The 26,803-nt window shown below is 45.8% G+C and overlaps 1 protein-coding gene across 3 annotated transcripts in view; it reads right to left on the reverse strand.

Moving 5' to 3' along the window:
* The window catches only part of FANK1 (fibronectin type III and ankyrin repeat domains 1), a 91,434-nt gene that overhangs the window by 11,560 nt on the left and 53,071 nt on the right, over nucleotides 1-26,803 (reverse strand). For all 3 annotated transcript variants that reach the window (XM_032490673.1, XM_032490674.1, XM_032490672.1), the window contains 2 exons: nucleotides 12,459-12,636; nucleotides 5,136-5,260 (listed from right to left, as the gene is read on the reverse strand). In XM_032490673.1, coding sequence (XP_032346564.1) covers nucleotides 5,136-5,260; nucleotides 12,459-12,636 — 303 coding nt within the window. The remainder of the gene's footprint in view (nucleotides 1-5,135; nucleotides 5,261-12,458; nucleotides 12,637-26,803) is intronic.

Raw genomic sequence — 26,803 nt, forward strand, 5'->3', positions numbered from 1 at the left:
GGGCTGCAGGAGGGGGTGGTGTTTTGCCCCCCAACCCGCTCACCCAGAGGGCATTTGGTAAAGTCTGGTGACATTTTTGGTTGTCACAACTTAAGAGTTGGTGCTACTGGCATCTGGAGGCCAGAGATGCCACTGAACATCCACGGACATGGGATGAGCCTCACATCCCTAATTATCCGGCCCCGGACGCCAGTAGCAGGGAGAATCCCTGCACTGGCGCCGTGCAGACTTAAAATGACCTACAAGGTGACCCGTCCGTACTTTACTGGACTAAACTAAAACCATACAAACTAAACCCATGGCAAGTTTCCCTCCCCCCACCACTTCTCAGAAAGGAGGGGGAGGATGGTGTGGTGGGAAAGGCTCTGTTATCCCACCAAACAGCCCCACTGCTGTGACTCTCAGACTTCAACTGCCACTAAAATTACCCACACAAGGAATTTGCATAGAATCACCTAGAACATATGCTAACTAAAAAGTGGCACTAGCCACGTGCCTCTACAAGGACTGGATCACGTTGGCACTGGCCGGCTCCCTCTGCTTGGATTAAATCACGAGCCGCTGCAGCCGCTGACCTCCAACACGCCCTGCAAGGAGTTCAGGGGGGAGGTCAGGAAGGAGGCGCTCTGTGCTCTGGGAAAACTGGCAGAACAGGTCTTCAGAGAGAGGTTTTCAGGAAACTTTATGACCCCAATTCTTGAATCTCCTCATCCAGAAAAGCACTAAAATCATTAACAGTGACATCCGCTCCTCGTGACCAGCAGCAGCCTCTGCCCAGGTGTGTGCTTGACTGCACGTCCCCCCTTCACTGAGATCTATCTAATACTGAGTTCTCCCCGTGCCTCTTTGGAGCAGTTCCTCAGAGCTCTCTGGGATGCTGTCTCCCAGGCTATAGTCCTCACTTTGCCCCAAATAAACCTTAACCCACAACTCTCACGCTGTGTGGTTTTAGTTCAGTCGACAATAGGAAGCTCCCCCTATGTCTACTGAATTTTAAAGTGTGGTACTCCAACCAGATCCTGTTCACTAAGCTGCACCCAGGACTTCACATGCTGCTTCCGGATTCTCCTTCGGTCCACAGAACGGGGCGGGGCGGAAAGGCTGAGTGACGTGCCCAAGGTCACCCAGGTGGGAGGGGGCGACATGGGAGCTCAGAGCCAGGTCTTTCCTGAGGCCGCCCTCCTTCCCTCCTCTGGGCTGGTCACACATGTTGAGGCAGCGGAGCAGTTCCATCCTTATGAAATTTGGAATACAAGCAGACATCTGAAATAAACCAACACGGACCCCAGGCCCCGCCTCGTGTGAAGCGAAAGAGGCTGAAAGCCTAGGAAGCTTTGGGAAAGTGCTCGCTTCCTGGGGTTTAGAAGGGAAACTCTAGACGCACACCCAGCGCCCAGCATGTCACCCTGACCACCTCCATCCTCCTCACCCTCTCACCTGCCCGCCACAGCCCTCCCTCCCCGTGGGGGCCCTTCCCAGGGCTTCCCACCCAGGAAGCTCGGCAGCGCACAAACATCGGAAAATGAAAATTCATTTTGTGCTTAGAAGCTTGAGGACCGTGCGTAGCAAAGACCGGGGTGTTTTGATATTGGAACATCACTTAAATAAATGTATCGCCTTTTCCAGCTTCTGTGAGAGGTCGTCAGCGCTCTCCTGACTTATTCTGAGAACAAAGGGACTTCTCACAGAAGAGAAAGGAAAACAGCATAATTGTTCGTCCTCCCCAGCTTGCTGAGTTTTGGCAAAAGGAAGCAGTAACTGTCATGGCATTAACTCCTTAACCCTCTCAGACCCGTGCCAAGGCACGGAGGGTTAGCACCAGCCGAGACAGGGATCAACCAAGGCACAAAAGTCCCCCAGTTTACAGGCATTTGACAGGGAAGCAGAAGAGAGATGAAAAGGCTCTTGTTTGCAAGGCAGGGCAGTCCCGTCTACTCCCACCACAGGCAGGAGTCAGAAAACAGAGAGGAAATTCCAGGGTGAGCAGGATGTTCCAGTCCTCCCGCCCCTGAATCTGTCAAGACGTTTTGGGCCTGGCCCAAGAGGTTGCCATCAGTAAGTGCAAAGGGACATAAAAAAAGGGCAGACTTTGCCTTTGTGGGTTTGTTTTTCTAGTGCTTATGCCGAACATCGCAATTACAGATGTTGAACTGATACTGCCCGCGGTGAGGATGTCTGTGAGCGCCCGCCCTGCGCAGCTGCGTGGCACTCATGGGGCTGGGCCACACAGGGGCTCGCCTGACCCAGGAGGAGGAGGGAGCAGGGCAGAGAGGTCTTTGGGAAGCCATCCCTCATGCTCTGTAAGGGGTCATTTAGCTGAAGATGTGCCGACAGATATTAAAATGCGGTGCTAACACCTTTCTTGGTGGAATTTAAGTCTCTATTAAAAGCAGTGAATAAATGATGAGCTCATTGGAGAAAATATTTGCCAATTAACAAGCAGCAGCTGTTTTTCTTTCTTTTTAAGGGCCCAACTGATTAAAACTGCATGCCTCATTTAAGCAAGAGTCTCGTGTACTTTACCTGGGGAGGAAAAAAAAAGGCTGAGCATCCTTTCTTTAAACAAAGTACATGCTTTTGTGATTCATTAAAACACTTTCAAACCGCATGCAAATGATCATCCCACAGAAGCATTTTCACTTGTCGTATATAACGTGCACATTTTTAATTCTTTGTTTAGCATGAACTGCCTCCTTAAGGGAGGCTGCTTTGGATATTAGAATAACAACAGCCTATGGGAGCTGCAGCCTGGCAGGCGGAAGGTGCCTGCTCCTTACCACCCAGCAGAGGGGCACCCGGCTGCCAGCACGTGTGGAGTGGCCTGACAGGGAAAAGTGCAGGAGGGTCAGCGCCAGGAGCCACGTTTCCGCCACACCCTCATCCCTGCAGGAGGTCTTATCTAATTACCCTGGAAGCCATGGGCTGCAGTGACAAATGCCTTGGACCACTGGACCAGTTATCCACGGCTGCCTCTCAGAAGCCAGCTCCGCAAGGAGAGGGCACAGCTGGCGGACAGGCACAACCCGTGTCAGCTGATAGAGCGCTATGACGGCTTCTGCCTTCCTGCAAGAGCTCCAAATGGTGCACGGCCTCCCTGTAAACTCCGGCCAGGAGGCCCAGGAGCCCCTGCCCTGGCTGTGATGCGGTATTAAGAAGGATGCCAGTGGCCACTGGAGGGCCCCCGTGGTTGGTCCTGCACCCAGTGTGCCCTCGCCTGGGAGGTTCAGGTGGACTCTCCCAACCAGTGGGAACTAGACCCGTTTCCCAAGAGACAAGAGAGCAAGCTGAGATCGGTGCTCCCCGCACCCCCAGTTCTGCCTCAGGACTTCTCTTTCACCATCCGTCCACCTGTTTATTAAGGCCCTTCTACAAACTAGACCTGACGGACCTGTCACCTGGGCCCTGCAGGGAGACAAAGAAGATAAACAAATACCTAAAACAAGAGGCAAGAAGTGGTACTGGAGGTGGTAAGACACTGCTGAGTGCCTGGCAGACAAGGGGACCCACACCAGGGACACCCCTGAGCAGAGCTCTGCCTGGGAGGGGAGCAGGCTGGGCAGGCCCGGGAGTGAAGGGGGCTCGGAGGGCACCCGAGTGCAGGGGCAGGCCACTAGGGGGGTCTGGGGGGGGCCGGGGAGGGCGGGAGGGAGCTGAAAGGTGGCATGGGGGGCCTCCTGCCCCATGTTCCCCCCCGGGAGTCTCCTGTCACATGACGGGCCGCCTCTGCCAACTTTCTCTCCTCCCTGAGCCGCTCCTTCCCTCAGCACGCAAAGCGCTAAGGCCCAGTCTGCTGCTCCGTCTTCTTCCTTTTCCCCTAAAAACTCCAGGAGCTCAGCACCTTCCACAGAAAAGCAAACGCCTTTCCCCTGGCCAGAGTCAGGGCCAAGCCCTCTTTCCTGCCCAGCATCTCCCTAATGGACCGTCTCACTGCAGAAGTCCCCTCCGAAACTCCGCTTCCCCCCAGCTAGCTGAACACCATCCGGGGAAGCACACGGCTCGCCAGCCTTGGCTCTAACACCATTCTCAACCCCCTAGTGCCTTGTTTGCCACCAAAGATGTCATGAACCGACTCAAAATCTGAATATTCAGCCAAACAAAAACGTCCTTGAATAAATGCCTAAAGGACACAATTGAAAGTCGAAGAAAAAAATATATATATATACACACACATATATATACAAGCTAAATGGTACATTGAATAAAATGTTTGAATAACTTTTCACAAGATTTCCTTGGTGCAACCAAAAAAAAAAAAAAAAAACAATCTGTGTTTTCAGCGGGTTGACCATGAGAAACACTACTGGCCATTTTAATCTTCACAACATTCCAGGTCAAAGGTGGCACTGCATTCACACACACCTTTAAAATGTTTTAAAATGCCAATCGCAGAGATCATGTGCACCCTTAACACGTGCCCTGGGCGAACGAAGTGGCCGCGCGCCCACCCTGCGTGGGGCTCTCTCCCACTGTCCTGTGGCCAGAAGCAGCCCTGCTCATTCTTCCTTGCTCACAGCATCTCCAGTACTCAGATTGTTGTGTCAAGTCATGGCAGACACACTGAAGTTTCCCACAAAGGGACAAATCGCTGAGTGGACCCCTCACTGGAGGTCACCTGAGTGGGCAGCCTGTTTCTCCGCGTGGGAACACGGGCTCGGCCCACACCCCTCTGGCCTGTTTCTGAAGAAAGGTGACTCTAGGCTTTTTTCTGAATGTACACGTCCCTGGGGCAGGGCTGGCCCAAAACCAGCTCTCTCTTTGGTAAAGCGTAAACAGACTTCCCTTATGCTGCGGCCAGACCCGGCCAGTGAACAATGTTATCACCGTGTCAGAAATGGAACCGGTTCTGCTTCCTGTGAGGCCGAGCAAAGGGCAAACCACCTTTTCCCTTCCCACTGCTTGTCGTCTCTAGATCAGCGAGTCTGCCCCAGTACCTCCAAAGAAAAAAATAACAAAATAAAAATAAAAAAGAATTCTAAAAGGGGGAGGGTATAGGTCAGTGGCAGAGCGTGTGCTTAGTATGCACGAGGTCCTGGGCTCAATCCCCGGCCCCTCCATTAAAAAATAAAAATAAGCATAATTACTTCCTCCCCACCAAAAAAAAAATTTTAATGGGTTCCGAGTGACTGTATACTCACTGGTCGTAGACACGGCGACCACTGGGCTGTACTCAAACTCTCCAGAGGGGCTGGTAACCTTCAGTCGAAACCGATACGGAGTCCGGGGCTCCAGACCTTCCACAACGTGCTTGGTCGCGTATCCCCTAGACGGAGGGGACACAGGTGCTGAGGGCGGCGGGGCAGTGAGTCAGGGCTGCCCGAGTCACTGGAAGAGCCGGTGAAGGCGATTTGGAATGCTGGCTACTTCCAGTTCAGATCTGGCCTTGGTGGTGGCCGGTCCCTCCCAGCAGGCTGAGCACAAAGGCCAAGTGAGGCCCCCACCCCGCCTGCTATTCCACAGCCCCCACCCCCCACCAGTGCTGACACCCAGCTGTCCCTCAATTGTGTACTTCTGGGAAATGATCACGTTAACCCATGATATTTGTTCGTCCTCAAAGTTTCCCATCTGAAAGCTAAGCCAGGCAGGCCACAGCACACACGTTGCTTTCTTAGCGGGGGTCTTTGCACCGGCGAGGCTGTCCAGTCGGCGGCGGTGCAGCTACTGCAGGCAAAGCCCTCCTGCGGGGAGAGGTTGTGAAACAGAGGGGGCGGGTGCTCGGAGCCCCCGAGCAGCCCCGAGTGGCGGCGGGGGTGGGGGTCAGGCAGCGCGTGAGGGGCCACCCGCACATCACGGCCGCACGGTCAGGTTCATCCAGGGGAACGCCTGGGGGAGGAGGTGCTGCGCGCACAGAACAGAGCTGATGGGAGGCTGCGAGGGAAATCCAGAGGCGAGGAGCGCGCCGACTGTCTGGGGCCTGCGGTCAGCACCGGGAGCCGCGGGCACACGGTGAGCTCCTGGCCGCGGAGACGCCGGGACCCAGCGGAGGGGCCGAGGCCCGAGCCCTCTGCTCCTGAGGCAGGGCCCAGGGGCCTGGCTCTGACTGGCCCAATTTCCGGGACACTAGGTCTCTGCAAGTCCACGGAGTTGTATGTATCTCCCAGTATCGCCCAAAACCTCAGCTCGTCTTTGCCGCCAGGAGCTTTTATCGGCATCTGAGTAAATTCCATGTACTTCTTTTCAAAGCCTTTATCTAAACCTTTCTTTCCTCACACCCAGGCTGGGTCTGCGAGGGTGTGCGAGGACGTGCCAGTTCCAGCTCTTTCTCCTCTCCTGCTCTCACTCCCGGCCCGGGCGGCGCTCTCCTCCCTCCAGAGCACGCCACAGCTCCCTGGACTCCACACGCACCATTGTTTTCTCCGATTTCTGTCTCTAGTTTGTCTTTCCTTCTCAGAGGCCCGTACGGAGGTCCAGACCACACTTCAGAATTCACAATTAATTTTTCAAAACTGTTTAGGTGCTACCGAAATATTCATACATCAGTCCCATTCCATGCAACCCAGCAAACCTGTCTAGTGCCCATCACTTGTGAGACAGTGGGCCGGGCTGGGATGTGGCCCTGGACCAGCTCAAGGATGAGAATCTGTCAACTGCTGCTGACGGGTGCAAGAGGACACGTAGTCCAGGGCGGTGAGGAGTGGCGCTGGGGCAGGCTGGAGTGACAGTGCTGGAGCGGGCACGCGGCTGCCAAAGGCTCATGTGGAAGCCTGGCTTTCGGTCCGGGCCGGGGCGGGTGGTCTGACACCTCACCCATCAGTTAAACAGCCTCACCCCTCCCCGCCCACCGCCCCCCCCCCCCACCGGGAGCAGCAGCCTCTCCTCACAGATGCAGGCACAGCGCCAAGGGCACAGCCAGAGCCCCATCCCAGCACTTGCTCCAGAGGGAGGGGACCCTCTGGAATAGTTTAAGGAGACCCAGGAAGCCGCCTAAGGTCTACCTCCCACACCCATCCATCAGGTGAGTCACTCCTCTGCCGTGGGGAGGGGGGGGGCGCCCGAAGCCTCTCCTCTAGTGAAGAGGCCTCTGACGCAGTGAGACATGGGCAGAGCGGCTTCCAGGACAGACAGGCAGACAGGCCGGGGAGGAAAGACCCAGGCAGTGTGAGAAAGGAACGTGGGTTAGCGGACATGGAATCCCAGGGGACTGAAGGGTGTGGGAGCGAAGGACAAGGGCCAGAAGGACCCAGCAGGGATCAGACTGGTCTGGATGTGCGCTCCCCGGGGGACCTCGGCTCAAAGACCTGGAGAACCAAGTTTGAAAACTAGAAAAGAATCACAAAGACCCTCTGCCCTTTCTGTTTCTCTCCCTTCATTGTTTATCCAAAATACAACATTTTAAGCTGAAATGAAATCCTGAATACTCAGAGTCCCTTTTTCCATCACAAGTTCAGGCACCAAAATCTAAGTGACCTCTGGGCCAGAGCTCCCCTAGAGGCGAGAAAGAGACAAGGGTGTTCAGGCCCTTCTGACCCTTGTCTGTGCCCCCTCCCCCCCCGTCCTTGGCGAGGCGGTGCAGCCCTCCTAACTGATACAATCTTTACTTGAAGCACATTTGTCTTCACCAAAGAAGTCACGCCAGTCAAGGTGGCCTTCAACTATCCCTCCCGTCTGGCAGGTGCGTCCCTTAAACACCCCTCTCCCCTTAAATAGGATGGGACGAGGCAAAGGGATGCTGCGCAGTTCTGGGTCCCAGGACTTAAGACACTGGCAGCTTCTGCTCTTGCCCCCTTGGGCAAGCGTGTGATTATTTTACACTTTAAACAAAACCACTAAGTTTGGGGTGGCTTTTACACAGCAATAGAGAACCGATACATCGTGTATCAACAAAGGAGAAACTATAATAAAGACGAGGAAGAAATGATACCAACACCATTAGGACAAACATCTGAATTAAGCAGCCAAAAAAACCAAACATTGAAAACTGATATAAATATATTTACCATAAAAGAAAAAGCTCTAAAACCAAGAATAAATATTATGAAAAACTGTATGGTCTAAAAAAATAACAACAACAAACTAAAATATATGAGCTTGGCACGAAGTACGCTTATGAGTAGGTGGGTTTTGCTGTTACGTGAGCACAGGTCTGTATCTGAAGATACCGGAATCACAGAAACTGAGCCCTCAGCTTGCAGCGTCTGAAAAGATCTTTAGGCGCTCACTGAGAATAGAATGCCCAACTGAGTGCTGAGTGTCAAAGGCTCAACACAGTTTTAGACCAAAATAAAACCAAAGGTGCCCCCATTAAAATACAATATTGCTAAATATCATAAGATCACCATGAGGCAAACAGCACGTTCCTAACCCCTGGAAAGAGAAAAGACAGAATTGTCTAGAAAACAGATGCCACTGGACACACTGATGGGAGGCTGGAGGCTCTCATGACATCAGTAGAGATGGCCCCACGGGGAAGACCAGAGACACAGCTGCCCATGGCGTCCTGCACGGTGACAACAGCACAGACACAGGGTGACACGGACTGCAGCACAGACGCGGGGGTGTCCGACAGAAGCAGTTCTTCCAGCCTCACATGGTCCAGGCACAATAGCTTAAAAGATGAAACAAGCTTAGAGCTTTTCCACAGCAGAGGAAACATGTCAGAGTATAAAGTGTACCCTTATTTCTGTTGTCAGTCAAAGTGAGTATCTGATGCAGGTGCTGAGCAGACAGTAAGTGCTGGGCTGCCCCTGACGCCGCCACCAGACTCTTCTCCTCTCGCTATGCCCCCACTCCCAGCGCTCCTATCCCATCCCCTGCTGGTGACTCTGAAATTCGCTTCTCCAGCCCAGACTCTCCCCTGGCCCAGTCTTTCCCAAGTGCCTCCTTGACGCCCCTACTTGGATGCCTGAGAGTCCCAAAACGAGCTTCTGCTCCACCTGCTAGACTTGGTTGCTCGAGTTGGCCAAAACCCTCAGTGCCCCGTGGGAGACTGGCTGCCAGGGACCCGATACCCCAGCGCTGCTGAGCTCAGACCTGGCTCTGTGACTTGCTTTGAGCAACGAAGTATAGACAGAAGTGAAGTGTATCTTTCTGGGTAGAAGCTTCAAGAAACAGGGTGCCATGCTCTCTCCACCCACTGTCTTCCTCATCGTGAGGGAGGGATTTTTGTCTGTTCGTCCAGCACCGTACCCCCGGCATCCACAACAGTGTCTGGCACATAGGAGACGCTGACTGAATGAATGACATGCGTCGCATGGGCACCGGTTATCACAGGAGTTTCTAGGGGTAGACAATAGAGTTGTGAAGGGAGCTTCTCTGTCAAGGTAGAATCTGACTTGGGTGAAAGAAAGGATGGAGAAGGGGGAGACTTAAACAGTGAAAACAGCTGGACCACACGTGCGGGAAAAGTCAGGGCTCAGTCCAAGGACGGTAAGCAGATCGCGCTGAAAGGTTCACGCTCAGAAATCAGAGGCAGCAAGAAAGGCAGGTTGTGGGCACGCTGTGAAGAACATCCCAGGTCACTCTAAGGACTGTGGCCTTCACCTTTAAGCAGTGGACACTCATTGAAGGCAATCTGACAAAAAGGAAGATTACAAAGAAAATTAACCTAGCAAGATAGAAGGGAGGGTGGAGGGCAAGGCAAGAGGGACACGGCCAATCCGTTCAGTTGGCCAGTGAGCGGGACAGCTGGAGGACCTGGGGATGCAGCGGCGAACTGTCAGAACGTGGATCCTACTCGCATCCTCGCCGGGGAAACGCCACAGTCTAACGAGGGAAAGCAGAGAAGGGATTTGCGAAGGGAAAACTTGGAAAACTAGCTGCAGGTGAGGAGAGCACAAGTCAGAGACGACACCGCTCATTCCAGACTGGCTGGTGGTGAAGGTGGACCGGCACTGACAAGCCAAAAAGAGGTTCTTAAATCCACAGCCCCAAGGTCAGATCGTCTACAGAATCGCTTTTTTAAAGAAAGGCATCTGCTCATTTTAACCAAACCGAGGGAAAGTGGTGCAGCAGAGAAAGGAGGTCAGGACTAGCACAGTCCAATCCTGCCACCCAGTGGTCAGGGCTGGTGCTAGCTCTCCGAGCATCTCACAGCCGCACCGCCAGCCGGGGGTCTGGAGGCCTGGCTGCTGGGATGCCGGGCAGCCACCCTGGTGAACTCCCGGGCCAGACAGCACCCAGGTCTCTGGAGGAAACACAGCACACGCACCAGTGGGTGTGGCTGTCCACCTGGTCGCCCAGCGAAGGGGAGATGCAGACAGAAGTAAAGGAGCGCCCGGGGCAGCCCCCTGACAAATACATGGCCCAGCACGGCTGGTAGTACGAAGGAAACGGGGAAAGAAGCTATATCTTTTTCTCACTTGGTAGAAATACTTCTTATATCATAATTCATGCTTTTTGATGGAAACTACCTACCAGAGAATAACACATGACAAGACATGATTAAAACACCATTTCAAGTAGGCAGGCCAGGAATTATTCTCATATGGCAATGACATTCCAGACAAATGCATATTTTCTCCAGGTACAAAGAACAGTTCATCAAATCTCAGGGATCTTGTCGCTTAGGTAACAGCTGACACCTTCGTAGGCACCCTCACGTCAGCACCCGTATCACAATGCCAGCTTGGGACAGAACCAGCGAAGCGCTGGCACGGCTCTGTACCCTGACCGCATCATCCCCGACGTGCCGGTGGTGATGCCACGCTGGTCTTCCATGATGTCACCACTGGGGACATGGCAAAAGGTACATGCGATCTCTCTGTATTATTTCTTACAGCCAGATATGAATTATCTCAAATTCAAAAGATAATAAATTATCTTAAGTTTAAAAGATAATTACAATTACCTCAAAATTAAAAGCTTAATTTAAAACCATATCTGCATCTCGTTTTTGGTATTCCTGAAACCCAGAGTCATTTTGCAAGCAGTTACAGCTGTCAAAGGCAGAAATAAGGGTTGAAATGATGACTAAGAAGAAAAATGGCTTCTTGACTATTCCTGTTGCATTCATGTATTCATCCACGCAGCAGATATTCTGAGGGCCGCCGACCGTGTCAACAGTGTCTAGGAGGGAGCTGGAGATCGAGCATGGAGCAGGCGGGAAGCTTATCTGCCTCTCAGTGGACTTAAGGCAGTGGTGGGGAGACAGAAAATAAGCAGGCAAATGGTAAAATGACTCCAGCAGAGCTAACTGTCACGAGGCAAATGAAACAGGGTCATGACAGAGGGGACAGCTGGGTGGAAGGATGGCCACTTCAACTGGCCTTCAGAGAAGGGGCCAATATCTGATCTGGTATTTGTGTGGTGTGAAGGAACCAGCTTTATAAAGACAGAAGAAAACACATTCAAGGGAAAGGCAAAAAGAAAGGCCCTGATGGAGGCCAAGAGAGAGGTGGTCGGTTGGTTGGAAAGAGCTAACAAGGGAACAGTGGTGTGATGTGAGGCCGAGGAGTTGTCACATCTGTAGTTTGGTGCAGCCGTTATGGAAAACAGTATGGAGATTTCTCAAAAGACTGAAAATAGACTTACTATATGATCCAGCAATCCCACTCCTGGGGCATATATCCAGAGGGAACTCTAGGTCAAAAAGATCATGCACCCCAGTGTTCATAGCAGCACTATTTACAATAGCCAAGACATGGAAGCAACCTAAATGCCCATTGACAGATGACCGGATAAAGAAGTTCTGGTATATTTATATAATGGAATACTACTAGGACATAAAAAATAATAAAATAATGCCATTTGCAGCAACATAGATGGACCTGGAGAATGTCATTCTAAGTGAAGTAAGCCAGACATAGAAAGAAAAATAGCATATGCTATCACTTATATGTGGAATCTGAAAAAAAAAAAAAAGGACAAACAAATTTATTTATAAAACAGAAACAGACTCACAGACATAGAAAACAAACTTACAGTTACTAGAGGGGAAGGGGGGTTAGGGATAAACTGGGAGTTCGAGATTTGCAGATACTAACTACTATATATATAAAATAGATAAACAAGTTTATACTGTATAGCACAGGAAAGTATATTCAATATCTTATAGTAACTTGTGGTGAAAAAGAGTATGCAGACAAATATATGTATGTTCCTCCGTGACTGAAGTATTGTGCTGTACACCAGAAATTGACACAACATTGTCAACTGACTAATACATCAATAAAAATATATATTAAAAAAGGAAGTTGTCACATCTGTGAACAGAACAGCCTGATGGAAACCCCAACTGATATCACCCAACTCTCCTTTGCATCTGTATCTGCATCTTGCATTTTATTAAATATACCATTAGTATATTTCAGAAGCCTGAGAAGCTCTCAAATGTATAGGAGGTTTGATTTCAACGTTACTGCTAAAGCTTATTTTCCAAAAATCATTTTTCATAAAAAGTATGCATGCAAATGATGCTGACTCATTCTTTTCTTTAATTTCAAGATGAGTCCTCTCGGAGACAATAGAAACCATTCCAGCTAATCAAGAAATCAAAGTGTTAAGCAATGCAACATTGCACCTACGTATAAATGATACCGTAAGTGTGCATTTTGGGGTCTTCCTCTTCAATGGAAAACCTGAACCACTGCTCCTGAGGTCCTTGCCGCTTAGCTTTCTTCTCCAGATCCCAGTACAATTCAATGCTGTGATGAGTCACTTTGCCCACAACAGGTGGATGAGGTTTTGAGGATGGTGTGATTTCTATTAAAAAAAAAAAAAAAAGAAAAGAGAGAGAGAGACAGTATTTCAGTGTTCCATCTTCATAAGGCAAAGAGATCAGCTGAGGGCATGACAGCTACTCACAGATCAAACTGTGTTTTCCTCCACATCAGGCATCCACGTAAGGATTCCTCCCTGTTGCTGGAAGAACACTGAAAAAGCTTCAGTGATGGAAAACCCAGCTGATGCAGTGAGCTGCCACGTTCTTCAAAGAGCAGACTGTACCTTTCCTGTCAACGTCACACTTCACTCATGGACCCTCCCAAAAGGCTGGTTAACTTATCAAACTCATTAGGTTATTCTCTGAGCTGATGAAACTCAGTTTTCTGCTATATTTTTCAGTGAACTGACTGGTAAACAAAGCCAACAAATGATAGAGTTTGTCTAAATATTTGTAACACAGATGACAAAGGATTGGTGTCTGTTCTACGTAAACAGCTCTTACAGATCAACCAAGGGAAAAACCCAGAGGCTAATAGTAACAAACCAGGCAGAAGGTGAGGAGTGCACCAAACAGCAAAAACAAACAGCCAGCGTGATGTCCAAAAAGACATTCGTATTCCCGAGTGGCCGCAGAAATTGATCACAGTGGACATAACATTGTAAAATGATTATAAATCAATAAAAAATGTTAAAAAAAAAAAAAAGAAATTGATCACAATGGGGTATAACTTTATATCCAGTCAGATACTTAAAAAAAAGGTATCATAACTGTTAAAAATAACAATGCAGGGAGAGGACGCGCATGCACTGGTGGTGGGGAAATACGAATTCCTGCCTTTTTAGACAGCAGTATGGCGGCATCTATTAAAATTAAAAATGCATACACCCCTCCTGTCCAGCCATCCCACTCTTGGCAGTCTGTCCCACAGAATCTAAGCACACAGGGACATACACGTGAGGATGGTGACTGCTACAGTTCTTAGCCATTTACAGCAAAAAGGAGATGACCGATTAATAAGAGAATGGTCAAATAAAAAACATGTCCATATCATGGAATATTATGCAACCTTTAAAAATGAATTAGTTCTATGCTAGATGCCTTGAAAGGATCTCAGGAAGGTATTGTTGAGGGAAAAACCAAGATGCAGAGAAAAAGGCCACTGCTGTGAAAGATGACAGGGGCTTGCACCGCATACACTGAGCTGGTCTGCATCCAGTGGTTCTGTTTCATCTTAGATTCATCTCCCCTGCTAGGACTTTAAGTTCTTTGAGGGCTCGGTCCAGGTCTTAGGCTTCTTTTAAACCTCTCCCTGCCCCTCGAGGTTCTTCAGGCCTCAAAAATGTCACTGATTTACTACATTCGTTATCCAGTGAGAAAGGGTCCTGTGCTTCCCTCGAGTGAACATCTCAGGTGGCTGACCCGCTGCTCCCGCAGACCCCGGGGCCCCCTGCAGGGCAGCCCTACCACGCCCCACCTCCCAGGAAGGCAGGGCTGCCCTCATCTTGCCTACTACAGGCCAGAAGGAATGGCCACCAATTCCCTTTACACTCAGATCCCAGAGGTACACTAGGGGGCAGCCTGCCAGCTCATTCTTCTCAACTTTATTTTCCTTATATTTATTGAAAGCATGGCTTAATGGGATTGGAGAAACCTAGGTTTGAGTGCATGCTCTGAAACCGAGTGGAAAAAACTCACCTCACAGTGCTTCGTGATGAGTAAAAAAGGTATACGAGGTATCTAAGTTACAGTCCATTGCTCTCCTACACACCAGCTAAGAGGAAGTAGATCTAAATGCAACTCAAATCCCAAAGGAGTGAGTTGAAAGCATGCACTGTGTTACTATACTGCTTACATAAATTTCTAGCACACACAATGCTACATATTACTTGTGAACGCTTAGATATATAGCCAAAGTTGAAAACACTGACGGGAAGAGCGCCCGCCAGTGGAACAGAGTTCTCCCGACTTGGGACAGAGTTCTCCCGAAGAAGTCGGGGAAGGGAGGAGATACGGCAGGGGGCGGGGAGGGTGACTCACTGATGTATTTGCAGGGTTTCATTTCTTCAAGAATTTAAGACCCATACAGCAAAATGTTAACCTTTGAAACCTATGTGGTACATTGGGCTGTATTATGATTTTCAATAATTTCGGTACGTTTGAAATACGATTTTAAGAAATAACTGTAAAAACAAATGCTATACATTGTTCTTACGGAGCTGTCGGCTTTCTTAGAGAAACCTAGTTCAGTGTTCTAAATACTAATTCACACACGTGGGGAAAGGAGCTAATGAGCACACACCATGTGTCAGGCACGGCTTTTCAACGTGTCACCTCATGTAATCCCAGCAGCTCTGGCTGGCGAATATCACGGTGACTCACATCCTTACATGATGACACTGTTGCTAAGCAACTCGTTTCTGTCTCCAGAGCCCCCTAAAACCACTCCAGGACAAGGCCTGGGAGATGGTGATGAATCACCTCCAATGTAAGTGGAAGCCGAGTAAAATCTCTCCCAAAGAAACCTAGCTTAGAATTCCACTGGCAGTCAAGACAGGCATGAAATTCCAAATGAATGCCAGGTCTCACGAGGGACACACGAAAAGGTTCATCACAAATTTATATGAGGACTAAGAAGAGAATATTCCTGGTCATGCAGGAGTTTCTCATGCCCTGCTCCTTACTCACCATGGATGCAGGCAAGTGACGAGAGACTTCTGTCCGTTAGCTTGGCGCCAGCCACAGAGGGTCCACTCTGCCACCAGACCTGGCAACGTGCCCACCTGCACCTGCCGGCTGAGGGCGGAGTCGGAGCCCTCCCTGCTAGTCATCACCCCATCCAGATCTGGTACACCAGAAAAGGGTGGTGTCTGGAAAGTTGATTTATTGTTACTTTTATTTTTTTTTTTAAGTGATCCAAGTTTCACCGCCCCGCAGCCTCTCTGAGGTTCAGCGCTCATAACGAAGACTTATGGAAGGCATGGCCATGGTAGCAGCAGCCTGGCTGATACTGCGACAGCGCTTGGCACCGCACTTCACTTCCCAGGACCCGAAGGTGAGTGCAGGGACCAGCAATGACGTTCTACGTCTTCCTTACTTTGAAACGCAACTCATCAAGGTGCAAATCTCCAGCGAGGCGAGAGCTGCTTTTGGCAGAAAACTAATAGAGCCAGATAGGACCCAGATGGTCAGCCCATGATTGGATGTCCTCAGCAGGTAAGAGTGATGGTTTTTCAGGTGTCCAAACGCTAAACAGCGGATGAGATCAAAGTTGTTTTGTTTCGATTCTCAGCTGACCTACAGCCATGTGACATGTGTGTTTTAATCCTTACAACATTGTACCCTGTACTGCAGTGTGTGTTTTCTCTTTGGTAATAATTCTGGTATTTTTGTCATGATCTGCTAATACACATATTTGAGGATGTTAATATTAGGATGGATCCTAAAATATGTATACAAACAGGTCACTAGCCAAAGAGCAAACACTGCTGTGCCAAGGGATCAGAGACCAGGTCAGCTCTGAGTCTCCAGGAGAGCGGACAGAAATAAAAAGCCACAGTCCGGCTCCTGGGAGGAGGGCAGCAGGACTGCAGCACCAGTTACGAGCTGCTTAACTTTGTGCCAGTGCCGTCGTGGATGCTTTATTTATTCATTTCATTTTCACTGTAACTCTACAAAGTAGAAGGATTTTTATTATCTCTGTTATTAAAAAATCTCAGACACAGAGAGGTTAAGTAACATGCCTAAGGTCACACAGTACTGACTGGCAGGACCAGGATCAAAACACAAGGATCTGGCACAAGAGTCCTGACTTTAACCTTGGACATCGTAGGAATAGAGATGGAATGTGTAGATGTGGGGTGAAAAATCAGCTATTGGTTAGATCTCCAGATTTCTTCAAGCCACTCATTTTAAATCAGGTTTAAACTGTGAACCAGCTTGAACCCCAAGGAAATTTTTAAGTGAGCCAAAGAACTTAACAAGAAGAAGGCAGACAATGAAAGCCAAGTAGTTATTGGAATGATGAAGGGTGGGGATGTCACAGGCATGAGGAGGGAGCACTGGGGCCAGGGAGGCTGCTGATCTTCAGGACCTCAGTCCATAAAAAGGAAGATGGTCTTGGAAGACAACAGGAGGCCAAGAGACTGAGAGGTTTGGGGACATTCGCCTCAACATTGTCAAGTGGGTAGGAAGATCCGGCAGGTGCCTCTTACCGCTCCGCATGGAATATAGAGGAGGAAAGGTTATTGAATGTGGGTCAAACAACGGTTGATAACGCAGAGATAAATCTGAGAAGACTGTTGGTACCAGGGCAGGGACCGTTCATCACGTCGGGAAAGTACGCTACTTTGCGTTTACTACCAATACATGAACAAGTTCCTCCGTTTTTAAATATCGTCATCCCCACGTTTCACGGTGAAGCTAGACCCGCAGGGGGAGGTAAGTGTATCTTACTCGTATGACGACAGCCCTGACTCCCTCTACCCTGGGCCTCACCTGCCAGCTGAATGACGAGGAATAACACAGCTTTCCTAAAGTGACTGAAGTCAACATTTTGGAAAACTCAAAAGCTCACCTTTTTGTTATTTATTTGTTTAGCCAGGGTGTTTATGTCCACACTTGTATTTATCTTATATAAACAGAAACACTATTTTGGAGTTGTTTTCATAACTTTCATAAAGTATATATACAACACACCCACAAACACATATTCATAGACACATTTTATTTATTTACTTTTTTGGCTAAAACAGCAGACATTTATTTCTCACAGTTCTGGAGGTGGGAAGTCCAAGGTCAAAGTGCCAGCAAAGTAGGTTTCTTCTTTTTTTTTTTTTTTTTTTTTTCATAAATACAATCTAGATGCTATTTCTTACACAGAAGTTTTCAAACTCTGTTTTTTCTTGATTATAAGTATCAGATCTTTTAAAAGGTGCTTTTGCTTATTTGCTTTAAGTCTAATAAACAGAATCCCAATTTAGCCAATCATATAACCTTATGTCACTAGCTCAGGCTTAAACTTTATTTTAACTTTTCTAAAGCTATTAACAAAAAGGAAAAAAAGGAGCCTTCCTTTCAATTTTGCATGTTTCCTTTAAACACTTGGTAGGCTCTTTCCATTGTAGCAAATTTTTCTTATCTTAAAAGTTTTCCGACAGAGAATAGATTGGTGGTTGCCAGAAGCAGGCGGTGGTGGGGAGAGGGCAGCGCAAAATAGGTGAAGGGGGTCAAAAGGTACAAACTTCCAATAAAATAAAGAAGTTGCAGGGATACAATGCACTGCATGGTGATTACAGTTAATACTGTATTGCATATCTGAAAGTCTCTCAGAGTGTAGATCTTAAAAGTCCTCATCACAAGAAAGTAGAAAAATACTTAACTATGTATGTTGATGGACATTAACTAGACTAATTGTGGTGATCATTCTACAAGGTACGCAAATGTTCGAATCATTATGTGGTACACCAGAAACATAGTGTTAGATGTCAATTATACCTCAATAAAATAAAATAAATAGATACGTACAAAAAAAAAAAAAAAAAGCTTTCCAAAAAGAAAAACAGCAACAAAACTACAAGGTTGATCTCAAAAGGATGATTATATGAGAATTTATGTATGTGCTGCGTACTATAAAAGCTTTTCTTAAGAAACTTCTTATGCAAATCTGACAAATAAAACAATGTTATGCCCCTCCTGCCATGTGTCAAGTAATAAATAATATGAACATGAAATACAGAGGGCTTTTCACAGTTACCAGTCAGTCCCTAGGGTTACAAAGGTGGCATAAAGTGTGGCTCTCAAGTACACCAGAAATCCATTTTAAAAAGCTATCATTTACAAATTATAGGTTTAAACACAGAATGCTATAGAGTTTAAGCAAACCACTGTACAGTATGAGGCCTTAGCCCTCTAACATTTTAAATACACAGATTGTAACAATATAATGCAACATAAATGTGCCAGCCCCATTAGGGGAGACTCAGAAGATGAGTGTGCGAATACATTAGATTACTCAGCATTATTACCATAGGCAGCTGACCATACTTTAAAAGCTACAGAGAATTCGTGACCATGATCTGTATTGGAATTAGCAGTTGTGATCAGCATTGTGATCAGCGTCATGAAAAGCAGGAAATGGTGAAGGGAGAAAGCAAACACAGGTATGTTCATTACAAAGACGGAACACCGGAAAAGCACAATGGTAGTGTTCTATCCTTCCAAAGACACCTGCAAATTTACTGCGGTCAGATTTCATTGACAACAGACATCTGCAGCCTGGCCTCTGGTGGCAGATGGTCTGTAATGAAGATGACAGCACACTGAGGGGACACTACATAAAAAACAGTGGTGGCTGTCACCTCGGGGCAATCCATCACAGCTTGACCATATATTTACAGCAACCATAAATCAAAAGCATTTTCCAAATCAATAAGACATGGAGATCATAATCATTCCTACACCCTGCATTTTAAGTTTCAAGAAACACTTTTGCCATGAGTACATATTAAAGAGGGAATTTTTCAGTGAAATGTCACAGTAGCCACATAGTGATGACAGTTTCTCCTTTCACTTAAAAATGAAATGACAGTTAAACTGAGTCTAATTCCACCAAACTATTATATTGCTTTAATAAAATGAATCCTATAAAATCCTCCTAGATGAAAGAACCAAGGACAGAAGTAGATCATTGAAAAAATTTCAAATGATAACCACCAGTAGCCAAAACTAAGAAAATGCTCAAAGTTTCCACTAATTTTAAAAGGGGGGAGGGAACCATGAGGGACCCTTTTATTGATAGAAGTGTATAAAAAACATGAAATGATAATACCCTGTGCTTTAAAGATTGTGATAAAGCTGGCTTACTTAGCCTTTGTGGCTAGCACCATACATCAAACAATCCTTTGCTAAAGCAATTTGGCCATATTCAAAACAATGATTATGAAAGTCCCTCACCTGGTGACCCTACTCCTAGAAACATATCCAAAGAACATAATGCCAAACTAAAAAATAAATTTAAAAGTTAAAAGGTTTTTATTGTATGTGCTTTCACTTTTATATAAAAAAAATTCAAACATATAGAAAAGTAAGAAGAGCATTACAGGGAATCCCCTTGTACCTGACACCCAGCTCCATCAAGCATCAGCAGGACCACGGCCAATCTTATTTCATCTATGCTTCTCCCTCCATCCCTCTCCCCAAACCTGGATTATTTAATAGCTCAATTTTGATGAGCCTTCACTTTGTATCAGACTGTGTTTAAGCAATTTACTCATGTTTTATCATTTAATCTTCACAGTAACCTTAGGAAGTACTAGAATGTCCCACATTTTAGAGATGAACTATAGACGCCACGGAGGTCACGTGACTTGCCAGGGAGGGCATCCAGGAAGCAGCGGAACAAGAATCCGAACCCAGGCAACATGACTGCAGAGCCACGCCCTTAAGTGCTCTAGACACTACAGACAACCTCTGAAGTTTAAACACATAGACACATAAATGGTAACATAAAATAAAAACCAAGAGAATCGCTTTGGCATCACTGATGGCAACAACAACTGCAAACAGTGTAAATGCCCGAGAACAGAATTTATTATGTACACTGTGGTGCATCATTTAAATGCAAGAACATTTAGCCACTAAAAAGCCACACAAGAAAGAACATGTACTAATGTAAGTATGCTTGATATGCTAAGGGAGGAATACAAATTTGCACAGACACTGATTATAACGATAAAGTACATTGATGTATGTGGACAGAAGAATTGAAAAAGAATTTTAAAAAATGAAAGGCAGTTGGAGTGGTAGAAGTGTGGCTGGTATTTTGGTCAATTTTAATGTGGTGATAGTGTTGAATAAGAAAAACTGTAATAGCACAATTTCACTGATTCCTAATGAAAAAAGAATGCAGCTAAGATAAACTACCAGTCTAGATTCTTCCTCCCTGAGCTTGTATGTGTGTAACAGACACAGGTGTGATAAAAATAAACCAAGAATAAGTCAGTGTGGATGCTTCGTAGTATGAGACATTTCAGTTACTCTCCGGTTCAATTTATTGACCATTTTGGTGTCAAGCAGATATTCTGCATCACATTTATTTCCAAGGGATAAGTTTACTTCTAGTCACTCAGCACGTTGGTGGGACGCCAGCTACACGTCCCAAGGGCACAAGCACAACAGGGAGGGAGGGGGAGGGGAAGGGCGCTAAGAGACCAGCAGGGAACCCTGGTCCCAAATACAAAGCAGAGGCATGCCAGCACACAAACACAAAGCACTTAAGTGAGGTGCCCGAAGGTGAGGTTTCAAGGATCAGGGGGATCAGTCTAATAGGGCCTGGGGCCAGAGAGGACATCATTTATGGAAAACATTTTAATTTACTTGGAAAATTTTCCCATGTTTTTATTCCAAAGCATCCTTCTCTTTTAAGAGAAAACAATACAAAATGCAAACTGCTCAAAGCTGCTTCTCTCTACTTTGCTAGTAAGCTCTTCGTGGGCAAAAATCTGTTTGGACATCAAAAACCACACAAAAAACTAAACTCACAAACAGAAAGCAAAAGACAAAACCCTCCTAGCGTAAGCAACAGGAACCGCTGCCTCTTATCCTGGCTCCGCCACAGATTTTCCTCATCTGGAACATGGGGCTATTTAAAGATACCTTCCCTGCCTCCATCTCAGATTTACTGCAAAGCTAAAAAAAAAAAAAAAAGTGATTTTTAAAATACTGAAAAGTGATTTGAAACATATAACAGCTTCACAAAATGTAAGGCAGTGGTAACACTTTTGAAAATGTTCACCTGTTTTATACTCTTGGCTTCACGGAAACCCTGCTTGGAATTCTATGTGGTTAGTAGGTCATAGACAAAGAAGTGTTTTTCGAAGCTGTTTCTTTTGCCGGAATAGAATAACTACGAGTTCCCGCAGGCTGGCTCTGAGTGGGCACCGTGCTGGACACTTGACAGTGCGTCTGAACCTCACGGTGAGGATGGGAGCGGAGTCGACCAAGCCTCAAAGGGGTAAAGCCGCCTGTTCACATCTTCATAACCGGCGGGTGTGGCGCAGGGCTTTCGGCCCAGGCTTCTCACTCCAGAGTCTGCACCGTGTGGAGCCTCAGAGCTCTTCGATGAAAATGAACAATGAGTCCCCGTGAAATGACAACGTCTTTCACAATCAGATACGAAAAGGTACATCACTATGTGTAGTCTCTTGACACAATGCATGTCATTGAAGTTTAAAATTTATTTATAGTGAGAAAGGGCAGGATGTGTTAACAGTGGCAACAGGGAAATGGTCATGACGCATCTGCTCAGCTCACCTACATTCTCAAGAAAACCGCACCACTTAAGTGTCCGCCCAAGCCACTTAGCAGAAGCAGAACGCCGGCAGCACGCACAACAGACGCCCAGAAGGACACAATGCACAGTATTGCACAATCATCCAATTTACAAAACTGAAATCTGCAGAAACGAGGGAACACTCCCTAACTGCAGGTGGGAGCACAAATTGGGAAATCTCTTTGGAGAGCAACCTGGCAGAATGAAGTAAAATTCCTAAGTGCACATTCTCCATGGTCCAGGGGGCCCGGGCCCAGCTGCAGTCCCTGGCGCACAGGAACATTCACGGCAACTTTGCCGCTGGGAAAAATTGAAAACCATCTAAACGGCCAGCATGAGACGACTGGGTGAATTACGGATAATCACCCATTGGAATGTTACACGGCAGTTAAGATTAAAGTTACAATTAAATATACCTAGATCAGTAAATCGGGTGGGGAGGGGTTGGATCACAAAAGCAGGTTGTAAAACAACATATACAGAATGATACAATTTACATAAACCTTGAGAAAACAAAACTGTATCAAAAGGGGGAGGGAGAGAAAGGAATGGAATGGCAGAAAAATCACTGTATAGGCAACATTTTGTTTCTTAAGCTGGTGGCAGCATATGTGTATTATTTTATATATTTTATGCCTGAACTATTTAATAAAAGAACAGAACAAGATACTGCATGCATGAACGTATTCATATCCTTATATTACTCATCTCCCGAGTAAATGGGTATCCAGGTAACCTGTACTTCAAAACTACCTTAAAATGTTATATAAAGGTGGTTCACTTTCAAATTCAGAAACCTTTGGGAGCTCGGTGTGTTTAATGTTTTCTACATTCCAATGACACGTTCAATCCAATGAGAGACTAAATTCTTTGAGGAGATGAGCTAGGGTCTGTTCACTTTCCACCCCCAACACCACATGATGTTTCATCCAAGCTGATCTGACATTATTTAGATATTCAAGGGATTCTGTTTCATAGCTCCTTAAAATATGATGCAAATAATTTAACCATGAAGGAGACGTAGTGTCTCAACACACAATATATAGCTTACCATATTTTACTCTACAGCGGTCAATGCTTATCGATACCTAGACTGCTTATTATTTACCAGTAGGTGTGAAAGAGAGAAATTCAAATAAGCAAAGAGAGGTCCCCGCTACTTATGTTTTGTGAGTTCAAATCATTACTTTGCCCATCTTCTGGTCCATCTGTGTCATCCCATAGGGTGTGACACTTGGTCTCCTGATGCAGATGTTTGTCAGTTGCCTTCCATGCAGCTTTATAAAAACTACCTCAATCCAGATTGTAACAAATCAACCATATTGTTACGAATCTCTCTGGGTTTTTTCTTTTCTTTTCTTCTTTTTTTTAATCTCTCTGATTTAAACAAATATAATGGAATGGAAATTTCTGAAACCCTACAGCTTTTTAAGCACATTTTGCAGCATAAAGGGTGATTACATCAGGGTTATCATCTTAAATTTCTCTCAACTGCCATTTTCCTTCTCTGTTCCCTCTCCTGCCGGTATCTCTTTCTAGCCATTCTCTGTTCTTTGGTTCCCAATGTCTTTTTTTTTTTTGAAAGTTACTGTGTGGCAGGCATCCTGTTCAGTACTGAGAGTACAGGAGGACAAGACAGGCGGGTCCGAGTCTCACCGAGTCTGGTCTTGTGGCAGAAGCAAACATTCAACAAGAGACGCCCCAAAATGATCGCAATCGTGGTCATTGCTCTCAAGAAAAAAGACCAAGGTGCAAGAGACATCTGAGCTCACACCTCAAGGCTGCAGCCCAGAAAGGCCAATGAAGACGTTACAGCAAGAAAAAGACGCATCGTTCCACTCACACTGACAGTAACATGCAGTGCAACCTTCCCTGATGCGAATCCAGACCTAAAAATGAATCAGATCATTTTCAAAGGAAGAGAGTAGTTCTGCTAATATTAAGACCTCTGGAGAAAAATTCAGCCCTCATCACCAACGTATCGGATAAATAGGAATCTTTAAGAGTTGTAACTTATTAATGAAATCACTACCATTTTCTGTCATAAATCAGCGCATAGTATTTGCCACATACTCTGCGCTTCCAGATGAGGTTCTTCTATGACCTATAACCATGTCCCTGGTTCTCCAACAGCAAGGGTTTACAATAAAAAGGATAAACAAAAGGGTTGGGTCAACTTCCATATAAAAACAAATTTTTCACTATAAATTTCTCCACTCACTCCAAATAGGTTACAAGGGTATACACAGAAAAATAAATTGTAGTTTTGCAGCCAGCAGAGAAAGAACCAGGATTATAAATCGGGTATTAATTATAAATAATGGTCACCGTTCTTTGCATTTGTCAGAATAATGTCCTGAATAAGAAATCCCCTGCTTCTACTATGGGACTGTTTTCATATTCATCTGTTTCCTGCCTCTAAGCATACCTGAAGGGCCAAGATTCATTGTCAGACCCTTCAGTGTAAGTAGTCACTAAACCTGTTCAGAGAACAAAACTCAGAGGCAGCTAGTATGTTACAGCTCTCCTTCCAAAAAGGCTCTCCTCCAACATGTGAGTTTGACAATAGATTTACTTCCCCTCGCTACACTAGTTACAAATGTACCGCTTTGATCTCAGCTTGAACACAAGTCTTTTTAATCTTCCCATCAGGTACTGCTTCCCGCTTCAATCTTTTCCAACTTTCTTCCTTAACCTCTTCCCACCTTTCTCATACCCACCCCTACCCTTCAACTCCTTCCTTAAGTTTCCTAAAAATGTCTAAGAGATTTCTATTTGAAATTATCTTTAACCCACAGCTTTTGTTTTCACCCACACTATTCTACCATAGTGTGTAAATGCGTATCCCTTTCAAAACCAAAATTACAAAATGATCCTACAAATGAAAATGAGCGCGTGTAAGGCACTGAAGCAGAGCCTCGGTTAACAGGGGATAAACACCATCCAGGAGGCTGCGCTCTGACGCGCATGCTGTGCTGTCACAAAAAAGATACAAAGCCAGTTGTTCAGATGCTAGAAACTTGGAAAAACAGCTCTCTCAGTTAAACACATTTTTTTCCAAAATGGTGACAATAGTATTTATCCCGGTATAAAAGCAGTATCTACTCATTATTTAAAAAAAAATTAAGCAATACAAAAATATTGAAACAGGAAACAAAAGTTCTCACTAAACTCCTCCCCAGTGATGATCACCAGCAACAGGCTGATGAAAATTCAAAGATTTCTTCAGCAAACACACATAAAGTTTTACAAAGACGGCGTTACACTCAAGGTGCTGTTTTGCAGTTTGCCTTGTAAGTTAACAGGCTATTAGCTGCTCTTCTTGCATGTTAATATGTATGACTTTAACTCAGTTTTTAAAAACGAACTGCTTTGTGTACAATCATTTATGACAGATGATACTTCAATAAAAATTTTTGTGCATTCAACTTCACATTGTGGTGCAAGTGTTTTTACAAGACAAAATCCTAGAAGTAAAACTGTTGAGTCTTTAGATACATCTGTGTTTCATTTTGGTACATCTTTAAAGGAAGCAGAAATCAACTGTATCTGAGAGATTGGTTTTCTCACAGAAGAACAAATAAATAAACTGAGATTCATTTACATCACAGAACACTATACGTTTTTGTCACTCTGCTAGAAAAAGAATGGGTTCTGCTATGTAGATGCTACCTGGAACCACTGTTCTTACTTCAACCCATATTTGCTAGATTACCTTATAAAATATGCAAAATACATACCTGTGTAAGAAAATTATAAACTCATACATCTATTCATCCAGTAAACACTTACTGAGAAACTGCTATGAACCATGCGCTGACACGATACTGGGGATTCAGCAATAAACAAATCCAACAAAAATCCCTGCCTCAAGGAGTCTGTTTTGATGGGTGGGGGGAAAAGACACTAAGCAAAACAAATAAGCAAAATACACTGGATGTGAGGAGAAGTCTTTAGCACCGCAGACCACACAAAGATTTCTTACACAGGACACCAGAAGGCATTAGCCATTAAAGTGAAAAAATTGTAAGTTGAGTTTCAACAAAATTAAAAGCCTCTGCTCTTTGAAAATCACCATTAATAAAATTAAAAGGTGATACACAGAATGGGAGAAAATATTCATGATACATATATCTAACAAAAGACTTGTGTCCAAAATATAATTATTCATATATTGCAAGGCAGTAACAGGGAGAGACACAAGTTAAAAAAACAAGCAGAAAAAGAGAAATGACACTTCACAAAAGAAGATTTACAAATGGCTGATAAGGACGGGAAAAGACGTTCAGTGTTACTAGTCATCAGGGAAATGCAAGTTAAAGTGACAAGGAGATGCCCAGAATGCCTAAAAATAAGATGGACTGAGGACAGCCAGTGTTGGTGAGGAGGCAGAACAATTTTAACTCGAATGTCCCTGGCAGAGATCCAAAACTGAGCCATCACTTTAGATAACTGTTTGGCGGTTTCTAAAACACTTGAACATAGACTCGTGCAGCGAGCAGGCAACTCCACCTGCAGATACTCGCCCAAAGTAAGCGAAACATATGTCCACACAAAGACTTGTCCATGAATGTTCAGAGTGGCTTTATTTGTAATCAGTAAAACCTGAAGGTACCAGATGCCAATCACCATGTAAATGAATAAACTGTGGTATAGCCATACAATAAAATACCACTCAGCAATAAAAGTGATCAGTTAATTCACAGTAACTAATGACTAGTTACAGCACTGTTGCCATTACTAATGCCATTATGTAGATGAAGTTCAAAAGCATTATGCTGAAGAACAGAAGCCAGACATCAGAGTTCACGCAGGCTGACTCCATTCACACGACGTTCTACAGAAGACAAACATCGATACTGACAGTAAGCAGATCT

This window comes from Camelus ferus, chromosome 11, assembly GCF_009834535.1.
Source record: "Camelus ferus isolate YT-003-E chromosome 11, BCGSAC_Cfer_1.0, whole genome shotgun sequence".
In the NCBI taxonomy this organism is placed as follows: Eukaryota; Metazoa; Chordata; class Mammalia; order Artiodactyla; family Camelidae; genus Camelus; species Camelus ferus.